At 37.8% G+C, this 14,566-nt stretch overlaps 1 protein-coding gene across 1 annotated transcript in view; it reads right to left on the bottom strand.

Moving 5' to 3' along the window:
• CAMK4 (calcium/calmodulin dependent protein kinase IV) overlaps positions 1-14,566 on the bottom strand; it is a 213,599-nt gene that overhangs the window by 63,503 nt on the left and 135,530 nt on the right. The window contains exons 3-4 of the mRNA XM_068534083.1: positions 13,099-13,161; positions 11,018-11,100 (exon numbers count right to left, since the gene is read on the bottom strand). Coding sequence (XP_068390184.1) covers positions 11,018-11,100; positions 13,099-13,161 — 146 coding nt within the window. The remainder of the gene's footprint in view (positions 1-11,017; positions 11,101-13,098; positions 13,162-14,566) is intronic.

Here is a 14,566-nt window from a genome sequence, read left to right as displayed (position 1 = left end):
AATGTGTATTGTGTGGTACATCCATCAGCCAACACAAATGTAATTAGTGCGTCCTCTGTGTGCTGCACCTGCGTGGTTTTCTCCAGTTGTTAAAGGAAGGGAGTTGTTACAAAGATGATGGAAAAGAATGGCTGATAATTAACTTTTTTTTCCATCTCCCATTCTCCCCAGAAGGGGAGAGAATCAATTACCTCCTGCCTGCCATAAACAGTGTGGATTTTCCCATAGTCACTCTTCAAGACTAGAGCTTTACCACAACAGCTTTGTGATACCCCTCCAGGGAGTGCTACTCATGGCTTAGTTTATGCAAGAAGTATTCTTCAGGGTTGTTACAGAACCAACTTGCACAACCATGTGCAGCCTTCCTGATGGGAATCCCTCCTTGTCTGTTAAATACACATGAGTTCTTATGAGCATCCCCACCCCTTAGAAAGGAAGTGCTTCAGCCACTAGAATTTCCTCTCTATCATTTGCTTTATTATGAAGTCTCAAGCTTTGACCTAAATATGATATTTATGCATTTTCATTTTGATATAATTTAGGGTTAAATGCCTGTGTTCAGAACATGTCCTTGTGTGAATGTCTAGTGACTGGCTGGATGGAGGAGTGAATTTTCTTGGGAGCTGTTTTCAGGTAGCATAGAGTTAAGACTAGTAGGTGTAAGAAGAATGGTGAAAATTTCATTAATTTTCTATAATATATATGTTAAATTAGTAATATGCTTCATCTAATTAATGGAGAGGATGCATTCTAACAAATATATCAATTCATTTATTTATTCAATAAATATTATGGAACGACCACTATGTGCTGGGCGCTCAGTAGTAAACCAGACATGGCCTCTTCACTCATGGGGTTTCTCTTGGTATGAGTAGACAGACAACAATCAACACAGTGTGCTAAACGCTGTGATAGAGATATTAGAGAATGGCCTGGGAGCTCCTAGAAAGGGCAGGCAATTTATTCTGGAGGCTACGCAGGGTGAGAAAAGGATTCCAGAGGTAGTTCAGACCTGAAGGATGTACAGAAGTTTTCTAGCTGTAGGGAGAGTGGGAGCTGGGGGTAGGATAGGTGTAGGGGAGGAGTATGGGATTGGAGAGAAGGGAAACTGTTCTAAGAGAAAGGACCAAGACTACGGTGAGGATTAGATTGTGAGGATGGGGTAATGATATTTAATCAATATTTTTAACTGCCTAATGTGAGCCAGGTACTTGCTGGATTTAATAAAGAATAAGATTTGGGTTCTGCCCCAGATGAGACCACAGATAGTAGAGAAATTACTAATAAATACATCATCATAGATGTCATATATGTTATACTAAGGTTTGTACAGCCAAGAAATTTATGAATTTTTTTGTCAGAAACATCTCTAGAGCAGACGTGTGGGGCAGGAGCACAAATGCAGGTGCCTTCCCCACCTCGTCTCATGTGAACTCTGCACACCATCAGAACTCAACTGTTTCTCTTCCAGGCTCCTTCTGCTAAAAGGAATTTTGTTCCCAGCTGATTTGTTCATCAGAGTGTCACAGGGATAGGTCTCTGAAACTCAGACATTCAATTTAAAATATTTTATAAGTTGAGCCAGGCCATCCATGACTGACTAGGAAGAGCAATAGCAGGGAACTTCTCAAGTTGCAGATGCAGGTTTGTAACTTAGAGCTAAGACTGTAGGTGAAGATATTAGTGACCAAGCAAAGGAAAGTGAAATCGTGCAATCTTTTTCTCTTCATTTAGGTAGCAAGACTACAGCAGATGTGTTTGGTCGATGTCTTCTGCTGGGTATTGTGGGAAAAATTCTTAGCCTTCTCACTAGACTATTGCTTTGATCACCCATGGAGCCTCGCTCCAAGCCTTGCTCCTAGTAGGCGGTCAATAAATATTTGTGGAATCAATACTAATTGCTACGTGAATGGATGCCAGAAAAATTTCACACTGTGGACATCTGGACAACTCCTTTGCCTATGTTCCTTATCATGTAGAACAAAAGTACTGGACTGGGAAGTGATGCTCACTTGCTGCAAGCACACTGGCCATGGATCCAGAGGGAGAACCGCTGTATGTATTCATGCTTCCCAAAGCAACATGCAACAGGTAGAAACGTGATTGTTGTCCTTAGGAATAAACTCACAGTTACATAGTTCCTAGATATTATTGTAATAACATGGATCATTTTAGAAACTTATTTTGAACAAAATCAAAGTGATTCAATTCAGCAAAATAGAGTATTTGTTTCATGAGGCAACAAATAACAATTCCTACAAAAAATTTAGTTGAAATTTAAAAAAAAATGCCAATTAAGTTGAACCACATATACACAGTTAAGAGTTTATAGCTTTATGCAAAATATACTAGTACTTCAATTTTTAGAAGCAACAATACATCCAATCATTATAGGGGTTTTAGAGCTGCAAAAATAAGAGAATAATTTTGGTTGATATTTTTGTCTTTTGTATTTAAACATACTTATCGCTATATTTCTCTTCAGATTTAGTAACTTCCTTTTCATGTTTCTTACATAATAAGAAGGCAGTTAAGATGCTACCAGCGCTTTAAGATCATTTTCAAAGGACCAGGGCCATGTAGTTTTTAGCTATGCTGCACAATTTCCTGTTGCTCCATTGTAAGCTGTGCTAAAAACAAAATCTCTCCTAGGATTTTAATCACAACACTGACCCAAAAGTCTGCCCTGGTGTCCCAGTTCCTACAGGTCTCTCAGTCACTAACAGGCCTAGCTACATCTGGAGATCTGGGAAGGAATCACAATGGGGTGTGTTTCCTTCGACTCTCAGGCTGTGATTCTTTGGCCTCAATAGGCGTTATCACTCCAAGACCATGCCTTTTACTTCCACTGTTTGCGATGTTGGCCCACATGCTCTTTCCCACAGTTGGGACTGTTTTTCTTCTCATCATTTTAAACTTGTAGGATGAGAAAACACAGGCAACGCCTATTTCTCTCCAAGGATCTGCTTTAAAATATGACTTTTGTACATTTGCTTCTGTCACCTTAATTGCTGCAAATTGAATTGAGCTCATCTCCAGCCCAGCAGTTAGCACAGGCAATGCAGCTGAAGAGTTCTAATCCAATCATATCCTGAGGCCCTCAGACTTCCTGGCACAAAGATTAAGAGCCCTACTGCTCTCCCCACCAATGGCAGCTTTTTCTTAAATGGAGATGTTATTAGATGACTGTAAGTTTATATGAGAAAGACATTGGTCTGGTGAAAATGTGTACTGAAGGATCGAATGACACAGGGTAAAAGCCCCAAATAATATGAGTTTCAGGAACCAAGTTTTAAGGGCTGCCAGTACATCATTATGCTGCTACATAAAAAACTGTATTTAAATGAATTCCGCTGTACCCTGTGTAAATCTACCACTCCTACATAAGCTTCATTCACTGCTTTTTCTTATTACATTCATGTCACCTTTGTCTGTATTGATGCTTTTTCTAAGAACTCTCCCAAAGAGTATTAAATTCATATGCTTTAAAAAAACCGTTTCAAAGGGTACTACTAGCACTTGTTAAATTTGAGAAGCTAGGGAGAGAGTGAGGGAATTGTGGATCATTGTGGGTGCTGGCCAAGGAGTTGACAGTATAGGAGAAAGAGGAGGCCAAATCAAATTGTAGACCTGGCAATGGGCCTAAGGGATTCCCAGTCCAATTCTCTCATACTGTAAATGAAAAGCCTGACCCAAAGATATATAAATTGCCCAAGAGCATAGAGTTTATTCAATCATTCATCTGACAAATATCTAAAAATTGCTTGCTTTCTGTCTAGAACAGCTTCTAAGATGGACATGAAGATACTCATATCTAATCCCCCCGTCAGTGTGCTCTGCTTGGACATCACTTTGCCCTTCCCTCTACCCTTCACCTGCTAATTTTCTATTTCCCATTTAAGATTCAGCTCAAAAGGCTCTATTAGCTCCCTGAAGTCATTTCTGGCTTAGAAGACCCCTTAATTTGTAACCAATGTACTGTTTTTATGCCCCAATTATAGCATTTATCTTCCCCACATGAATCCTTACAGCCAAATTTTTGACCAGTCTCTAGCAAATGCAAAGTATCTTGTGATAGGTTTTTTGTGTACTACTGATTCTTATCTTTATTTTTTTAGTCCCTTGTCATCCTTTATTTTTTTATCTTGTGATAGTGTGGTTGTCTCCATAAGCCTAGTACACTTTTTTGGAGGTGATGGTAGTATTGAAAGTAATATTTGGGTCCATATCACAGTTTACTTTCCCTCTTCTAGACCGTGAGCTACTTGAGGGTGAAGACAACGTCCTCTGGTTAACACGGTGGTGAGAAGAGAATAAAGTGGGTAGTGAATCTGAAATGGTAGAATGAGGCCAGACTATAAGGGGTTTTGTTTGCCATGTTTAGAAGAATTTACTTGAACTAAAAGTAGTGAGTAGGCTTCTGGGCTGATCTGTGATCAAATGAGTGCTTTAAACATAGATGGATGGAAGAGAGTGAAACTAATGCCAGTTAGGAGTCTATTGCAATGGGAAAGAGAAGGTGAAGGCTCAAAAGGACAGAAGCAATGGGAAAGGGGAGAGGGAATGGATTTGAGAGCTGCTCACAGAAAGAATTATGGGGAGGGGGGCAGGGAGAAGTGAGAGGAAGAGGGAGAAATCAGTGATTAGCTTAGCTATTAAGTCAGTTCACAGAGGTAGGGAGGAAAAGCAAGACTGAGAGTTGAGGGAAAGATGCTGAGTTCATTTGAGGACATATTGATTTAGAGGTGCCTATGGGACTTGTAGGTGAAAATGTCTAGCAGATTGTTGAAAATACTGTTTCCGTCTCTGCTGAGACAATAGTCACCAATGTGACTGAAGCCACAGGAGAGCATCCAATTTACCTATGGAGAATGTATGAAGAACTTTAGGAAAGGCAGACATTTAAGGGATGAAAAGAGGAAGAGGAACTCAAGAAAGGGATCAAGATAAAGAAAACCAAAAAGTAAGATAAAAACCAAGGGAAAAAGATGCTGTCAAAAACTGTACTAAAGATATGGAGAGATTTAACCAACAATATAAACTAACACAGACCAGATTCTCCAAAAACACACAGCCTCTGGCCTCGGCAGATCCTTAGTGCTTCTGGCAGATCCTTAGTGCTTCTGGAAATTCTTGCCCTTGTCTGTTCTCACATTTCCAAACTTTACCACTTCTTTCCTCAAGTGTTCTATTCCATTCTCTCCCAGCCATTGTTAGGAGATCAATTTCTCTTCAACAATACTGAAAGAATAGAACCTATCAAGTCTGAGCTACTTAAACCTCTTACACTCTCCTCTCCCCCAACACAATCCCATTCCCAGCCCTAGGCAACCACTGCTTTGCTTTCTGTCTCTATAGGTTTGCCCCTTCTGGAAATTCCAGATAAATGGATTCATAAAATATGTAGTCTTTCCTGTCTGGTTTTTTTTTTTTTTTTAAACTTAGCATAATGCTTTTGAGGTTCATCCATGTTACAGTATATATCAAAAGAACATTCCTTTTCATTGGTGAATGATATTCCATTGTACATTTTATTTGTTCATTTGCCTGTTTATGGACAATATAAGTTATTTCCTCTCCTTGAACACACCCTACTCTGTCTGCAGGCATCCATTTGAGCCTGTTGTGATGCCCCCATGGGACTCTGACCAGGAGTCTCATATCTTTTCCCAACATCCATGAAGGTGTACAAGGCTAACTTGTTAGTTTGTAAGTAGGCTAGAATTATATCCCAGCCCTGATATTAAGTCCTCTTTTTCAAAATTGTTGCGACTATTGTAGGTCCTTTGATTCTTCTGCAGCTTGACTATGCTTCTGAGGAAGAGGGAAACTTTTTTTAAAACAAATCCTTTTAAGTGGCTCTAGATCTTATTCCTTCAGTGTCTTCTCTGGGATGTTCCAAATAAAAGTCCCTCTCACACACAGATCTCTCCTGCTTCCCCATCCTGTAGCCTCCTTCCCATCAGCAAATTAATGTGTTACCAGTGTGCCAGCTTAAGATAATAAATAAGCCTCCATTTATCCTGTGTCCCTTTCTACTACCTCACTTTTATTTTTCCCTTTAGAGCCAAGCTTCTGGGAAAAGTAGACTTTAAATCTAGTCCAAATCTAAGTATATGTTTTCTTCATATGTAGCCAGATAAAACTGCATAAGGGAAGATGTATTTAAGATATCCATGGTTGAAAAACAAGTGTATATATATATATATATATATATATATATATATATATATATTAACGTTTAAGTTAAGCCAACATAATTTGAAGTTTTATTTTTACGTATTAAGAGTACTGGCATTTGCTTACATAGCAGCAGCATGGCATGGTAGAAAAATCATGTTTGGAATCCAACATACTTGAGTCCAGTTTCATTTAATTATTGTTGTTGTAATTATTAGATCCAATGTAAACTGAGTGACCTAATGGTAGTTAACGGAACACTCTGATCCTCAGTTATCTGGTCTACAAAATGTATATATATCAAGGCCTACCTTGTATATGTGTTTCTGTGAGGATTAAATGAGATCATGGTTAGTAAAATGCCCTGCCACTGCAAGGACCCCAAAAGGCACTCACAAATGGCCCTCATTATAGTGACCAATTATCCTTTTAGACAATAAGATTTTATAGGTCTTCACTTTAGACAATTACATTAATGACTAATTTTTGACACAATAGTCTTCACAAATTCAGATGTGTTCTGATTTTGGTTAACGAGAATACCAACCATGACACAACTCCATGGAGACTGGAGAAAAGACCTAAGTTCCATTTCTAGAATCTTTTCCTAATGACAATGTCCTGAAAATTCCATTTACTTCCACCAACAGTAAGAGACCCAGGAATGCTGAAGTAGAAATGACTATTAGGACTGATATACTAGGACTCTGTCAGGTAATTAATGGGGTAAATTCATAATCCGCAAACATAAGCACTACTTCTCCTGCATGTTGATGACTTGTTGTTTGGAAAGAGAATATTTTCACTTTTGGGAAATGAAAAAAAAAAAGTTTGTAGTCAGACAGATGTGAGTTTCAGGCCTGACTTTATGACTTATCAATTTCTACAGTTGGTGTTCTTGAAAAAAATGGGGATAATGCCTTAGAAAAACATGAAGGGTGACTGAGTGAGTTAAATACATACACAGTTTTGCATAGGACCAACCAATACATCAGGGATTCTCCATAAACACAATAAACAATAGTTTATTCCCTTGGAAATGATTTAAAAGGGGATAACTGGATTTAATAAGAAAGACAGTGAGGTCATATGAGGAGGAAGAGTTGGATGAAAAGACACACCAGCTGCCTATTTGGGGAAGATCATTTACCTTGACTCATTCTCAGTTTCCACATCTGTATAGTGGGGACAATGCTCTTCATCTGCTTGCCCCAAAGGGTTGACATAAAAGAGGAAGACACACTAGTGTCTGTGAAAGAACTTGTAAAACCACATGTACTGAATTTTTGCTCTCAGTAATGGTGGGGTAGACAAGCGTACAGGCAAGAACAATGAAAACAAGCTAAATAAAATACATTTTAAAGTATATTTGAAGACATCTCAGAGTTACCAAGGAAGTTAAGGCTTTAGGAGCCAAGATCTAGAAGAGAAGAAAAACCCAGAAAAGCAAACCTGATATCTGATGCCTATGCTTTCCCTTTAAAGGCATTTACTGATTCTAAATCAGTAGCTGATGGGCCATCTCACAGGGTAGAGGGAACAGAAGCTAGCATTTAGGGTCTGTCTGTCAAGGAAGGGGGGCCCTGGCAAAATCCCCTGGCTAAAATTGGGACCCTTAAAGAGCAAAACCCTATGAGCAACAGTTGACAAGAAATAGATCCACCCTCAGGAAGCCCAGCTTTGAATCAGTCCACTGCCTGATTAGATTAAAGTGATCTGTTCCTTACCTTAACTGCCTGCTGGAGCAAAATAAAATCTGCTCTTTTGGAAGGCAACAACATTTAAAGCCTCAAATTCTAAAACCTTTTATACATAATGTTTAGCATTTGAACAAACATAATCTAGCAAGCAAAAACACAAGGAGAAAACAGAAAAAAAAAGACAATTAAAAATTCACAAGATATTCTGATACTGGAGTTAGACAAAAATCAGAAAAAAAAAAAAAAACCTTTAAAAAAATTTAATTAGAAGACCAGAAGGACACTGCTAAATTAGTTATCTTAAAATACAATCATTTTCTGGAAAAAAAATACTTGAAAATTTACTCTTAAACAACCTCAGAACTTGTCCACTTAAAAAGTTCAATAAATTTATAAGAATTGTGACTAGATTGAGAAAGACGGAACAGAAAACGTTCTGGAGGTTTTTCCATGATATCGTAATTTTGTGGAAATTTTTTGGGGGGATTTTCTTGGACACAAAATATCACTGATTTTAATCCCTAAAATTGTAATCCATTGTCCTATGCAATTTACTATTCATACTCTACATGAAACAGCAGATTCCACTTGGATTTACCATGTTTCGGTTTTTAGGAGCACCGTAGAACAGATCTTTTGTTAATAAAATACAACCATTTTGACTACAGTGGACTAACATAATTATCTCTTCATCAGTTGCTCCATTAGTTCATTCATTAGATACTATTAGAGTCATCATTAGACCAGAAATGAATTTCTATCATTACAATTAAATATGTTTGGTTTTTGACCTAAGTACAGGAAAAAGAGACCATATTATGATTTTTAACTCTCAAGAAAGAAAGCAATAAATGGATAATAATGCAGGATATGTTTTCAGTTTGATACAAATTTAAAGATAACTGTAGAATTAAGTAACTTAATGGCAACAGATATGTGGACAACAACATTCAGGGGGAAAAAAGCCTATTATCCACGACCACTAAGAGTTTATAGAGTAGTTGAGTGCTCTACTGGCTGTCTGCCATTCTTTAGATGTCCTCTGTTAAATCCAAATATTTCATCCATTTATCACTGTAAATGAAATTTATCAACAGCATTTAGTTTTCCACTCTTATCTATAGCTGAATTAACTCTATTCCATCAAAATCAACTAGACTGCAAGATGAGAGAACCAGAAAGGCTGGGGAGAAGGGAAGGAAAGAGACTCCTGATTCCAAAATGATTCAGACAAACAGAGGTTAGAAGGTAAATAGTTAAGTGCCATTGGTAGATGACAACTTCATTGTGAAATTCCTGTCCTGCAATTATTTACAAAGAACAGGAGATTTTTCTCTGTTAGACCATAATTAGCAGAGAAATATGTAAGTCTTCCTTAGGAAGATCTCACGGCTCCAAAGCCATCAGGATCTAACTATAATTTGACTCTGTTAATGTACGTAAAGAAGGAATATGTCCATGAAAGAGTCAGCTAAAAAGGTGTTGAAAAAGGACCAATTACTGGCAAATTTAGGCAACATTCAAATAAACTAGTCCAGAAGAGTCTTGACTAAGCATATGGGAACATGATAGTTTTAGGATAAGGCTATCCTTATAGTGGATCAGAGTGTCTCAGCTTCCTTAGGATCATAGTACAGCTTCAAATTTGTTCTGAGGTTCAGAGAAGTTAAGCAAACCGCTCTATGTTAGTTATTTGTTCCTTAAGTCAGGATTTAAAACCATGAGTCCAACTGACTATGAGCCAAATACCACAAGAAGTATCAATATATGTCTAGGCTACCTATCTTTACTTCCCTCAGGTGATTCATTTATTTGTAAAGAATGAATATAGTTTAAATGCTACAATTTTTAAAATCTGATAAATTCACGTAACTTGCTCTAAGGAAACTTTAATATACAACTGAACAAAATGTTGAAGATACATATGTAGCTCCAATCAAGGCCGTTTTGCTTCTTCCTATCTGAAGATCCAACTCTGCACTGGGTAACATTAAAAGCAGACAGGAACTTTGAAAACCAATACGAAGACTTTTGGAAGCTCTTGAAGAGGCAGTAAATTTAACTGGGTGGAGTAGGGGTGGGGAAGAAGGGGAGGCACGCTCTTCTCCTAACACATTCTAAACCCTTAGGTATCTTTCTCCTCAGAGTCCATTCACTGTAGCAGTTGCTCACTCACTCATTCATGCAGCAAATATTTATTGAGAATTTACTGTGCTCCAGGCACTCATGCTACATTAGCAGTTCATCAACCTCTCTTCTGTCTTCTGTCTTCAGTCCACTTCTCTCTTAACCCTTTCTTCAACCAACAAGACCTTTACATCACAGAAACTGCAGTTTCTTACCATTTCTGATATATACCTACTCAGTCTCTTTGTCTTCTTCCAATTCCATTCTTGCTTAATTACCCTGTTCAGCACAGCAAAGAGCTCCCAAGAGCCCATCAGGGCAAAGAGGGAATTCTGAGAAGATGAGGAGGGTAGGAAAGCTATGGAAGCTTAAAGTGTGTGTCTCTTGTACAAATAGTGTACCTATATTATGCGCTACCAGATTTCCAGAAATACTCCCTGCCATGCTCAAACCTCTGCCTTGAGTGATGAACATATGAACAGACAACTAAAATTGGTTATAATTGGATATAACAGAACATGTTTTTCTCTGCAACTTGGAACTCTTTACACAGCCTAACAAAGAAAGTAGGCCTAGAAACAATCATTTGGAGAGAATTGATTTTTATGGCTTTTGGATCATAATAAAGAATACTATTATAATACATGTTTAACTTTCTATAATTCTCATTGAATATTTTCTCACAAAATATTCTCATAAATCTTACTATTTAGTTTAGACTTAGTATGACTTTAGAAATTCTGCTTTTTATCTAGAAGTAAATGTTTGCAGAAGTAAATAGTACCATGTTTCTATTTTTGTTCACTAAGCTTCCCAAATTTTCGTCTACCCACATCTTACCAAATACCACTCTCTTTCCATTCTACACTCCTTTTAAGATCTATTTTAGTAGAAGTTATCAACTGGCATAATATGTCATAATGAAAAATTTCAGGAGAAATTTCCTTTTGGTTATTTTTGGTGACTGGAAGCAAAACCTTACTGTGGTTACATTGCCAGGACCTACTCACCTGTCAAACAGCTCTCCTCCTGTGACGAGTTCTAGGACCAGACTGATTTCTATAGGGGTTTCAAATATCTCTTTAAGTTTTATCTGGGAAAAGATATAAAAAAAATCACAAATTCTTTATTTTCAACTTTCTAGGAAATAGTTAAAATTATGGCTACAACAGCACTCTCTGTAATAGCAATATGTTGGATCATGGTTAAAAAAGCTTCCTTATTCTAGTACCAGGCAGTCATTTGTCACTCTCTGGTTGTTTTTATCAGTTACCTCATTTCTTCAAAGGTCCTTTTGAGTTTTTATATTTTTCATTTTGATAGTTGAAAGATACCTGCCCTAGAAATGTTTCTTAAATTTTGCCAAATCATCCCAATTTCTGCATTTCAACAGAATTAAAAAACAAACAAAAAACAAACAAACAAAAAACAAACAGAAGCAAACAAAACTTCCTAAACTGTTTGAAAGCATCATGGTTGGTAGAGATGCAAATGCCTCTTTCTCCTAGAAAGGGACTTCAATTAGGGGTCTGAGACAGAACAGGACCAGGTTAAAGTCTGTCTGTAGGGAAAGGGAATCCCTTAACAGCTAAAAAGTTGCTGGTAGATGAAAGGATACTCAGAAAAGTAACAGTGATAGTGATTTGATTCACCATAACAGGGTTTTCATCACATTCAGATAATCCATCCAAGTTTGGATATTTTCCTTCTGAGAATCTAGTGACCAGGACTGATCTATATTTGAGGAAAATTCCATATTGACTTCTCTTTGAAAGAAATAAGATGGATAATGTAAAAGTGGTGATTATATATGGTAACTTTTGTTAATTGCTTACCCAAAGCCCTTCTCCCCCTACTTTACTGCAAACAGAACCCTGATTTGTTTAGGGAAGCAAGGTACCTAGCCTTAAATTATGGATTATGTTTGGTCTAAGCCACTTATGATAACCCTACTCCCTAATTTTCCAGTCTCCATGCAGTTTAGGGTGATCTTGTGACCAGATCTTGTGGCCACAAACTGAAGAGAATTCTACCGCAGCTGGAAATTCTGCAAAAAGCTTTTACACTTCTCATCAGACTCTGCTTGTTAAGCCTTTCCACTACTTTCTGTCTTGAATATAGACCTGAAGACTTGTGAACACTGTGGAGCAGCCATTTTAGGACCATGAGGGAAAAGCATGAAGGTGAAAGCCAGTGCACTGAAGATGGGCAAACCAATGGATGGAAGGTGTCTGGGTCCTGGATGGCATCACTGAGGAACTGAACGAGTGTTAACAACTGCCTGCCTTCTGATTTCTTACAACATAAGAAAAATATTTGTTTAGACCACCATATTCAAGTTTTCTGTTATTTACAGCTGAATGCATTGCTAACTAATATACAAGTTTTAAGCACTTTGCCTTGAGCCTAAGCATTGCAGGTCATCCTCGGGAACACCACAACTTTCTCAGAGAAATGAGTAAAATATTTTAAGTAAGTGACTCAATTTATAGAAACAAGTTATGGCCTGGAAAATGATTTTGTTCTTTTCACTTCATTGGCTCAAGAAAGCTTTTCCCCAGCCCTTCTTTCCCTCAGTGCCTTTGTCTGGACATAGCCTAGAGCAGAGCTTGGGAGGACGTTTTATTTTCCCCATTCAAGTACATTATTTATTTGAATCTTCACATTGTCTCTGATGCAAATACTCTCTCATAGGAGACTGAAATGACTATGGAAAGCAATGCATTTTCTTCACAGGCGTTTTCAGCAATGGCATATTAGTAAGATAGGCCCACAAAAGAAAAAAGCCTGTGTCTTATTAGAGTGAAAAAAACTCTCCAATTTTAGTTATCCTCTTATGCATGAAAACATCAATGGTATATATTGCTGAACTGCCCATTTTGAAACTCTTTCAAGGGGTATAATTCTTAAGATTTATTCAGTTAAAAAGAATTGAAAAACGGGATCAGATGAGGACAAGAGCTAGGCCAACGTGGCTACTTACTGGAGGTGGAAGAGTCCCTTTCTCATCATCAGAATGGACAGTAAAGAACAAAAATCTCATCCTGTAACATTGGAGATTATTTGAAAAAACAGGCTAAAAACCACTTACAATGTTTGGATGTGAGAGGCGAAGAAGAACTCCTATCTCAGTTCTTACGATTTTTTTGTCCACCTAAAAGGCAAAATGAGAGAAACTGAAAGATACTCCCACCTTAGAAATATCTTCATTGTAGCAGAGAGTCAGAAACAGCAATAACCACCTGGATGAATCAGGTCAATGGCAGAGGTTAATTTCTAAGTGTTGCCTTCCTCCCTTTTTTGTCCAGCTGCATGTCTTTCCTCTCTGTTTCAGACATAAAGAGAACTAGTTACAAATATGGGTCACAACTTGTCAGACCGCTTGTGTGGCCCCTTTGCTATCAAAAATTATTGCTATCACCACAAAGGCACAACTACATCTCAACCTATTCCTCCTCCTTCTCTTCCTTTCTTTTTTGGATCCTTGATCCAAACCCATTGGAGCTGTCAATCACTTCGCTTGCCTTTTTCCCACAGAAGTGAGCACATAACCCAGCCTAACCAATCAGAGTACTCTATTCTCTGGCCAAAGTGACTTGAGTCAGGGATATCCACCAGGTCTAAGTCATTACGATCTGGGTCCTCCCCCCAAATTTTGCTCAAATAATCAAGAAAGAGGTATTCTCTTTTCCTCTGAAATTGTGAGAGCAAGAGTATAGAGTCTGCCACTACCAGGGACCATTTTTGATACCATATGGAGATCACTTCACTGAAAATGGAGCCAACACAGAAAAAAACATTGCTAGAGATGAAGAATGAGTACTGCTGACCATGTAATCCACTGGATTCAGTTATGCATAAGCTAGTTTGCCCTTTGAGCTGTCTTATTATGTGAGCTACTGAATCTCCTTTTCTACTTAAGTTATCCGGAGTTGCTTGATGCTATCAGTGATGTAAGCTGAAGGAAAATAAAGGGGTCTAAGGAAATGATGACTCAATATGAAAGGTTGGAGTAGAGATTTGGATAAAGCAGTTCCTCAGATCTATGTGTTTTCTGGGAGGGAAGAGGATCTACAACATTCATCATATTCTCCAAATGTCTGAGTAGAGGAAAGCCTAAAAATCTGATCTATTTAAAAAAGAGAAAATGTGTTCCATGGAACTGGGGAGTCAAGGATCTCTCTTGAATGTATACGTAATGAATGTATAGTACATAGTAAGGGTCTAATATAGTTTTTAATGTGCTCAGCCTCATGTTAAACAATGCTGGGCATATGAAAAAACAAACAAAATATCATCTTTTTCAGAGGAAGATTAAAATCTAATTTGGGGCATAAGACTCCTCTAGAAGATGCCACAAGAAGATAGAAGAACATAAGTTGTAAACAAGTTTTGTTTTAAAAATTCCATTGTTCAGTGGAAGATCATTTTTCTGTGAGTCAAAATACTGCTATCATTCAAACAGTGGGCTAACTCTAAAAGACTTTGAAATCATTAGCCATTACAAGTCATGCTATTGGACTTCCCTGGTGGCGCAGTGGTTAAGAATCCACCTGCCA

Source organism: Eschrichtius robustus, chromosome 2, assembly GCF_028021215.1.
Source record: "Eschrichtius robustus isolate mEscRob2 chromosome 2, mEscRob2.pri, whole genome shotgun sequence".
Classification (NCBI taxonomy): domain Eukaryota; kingdom Metazoa; phylum Chordata; class Mammalia; order Artiodactyla; family Eschrichtiidae; genus Eschrichtius; species Eschrichtius robustus.
This window is presented reverse-complemented; position numbering and strand designations above follow the sequence as displayed.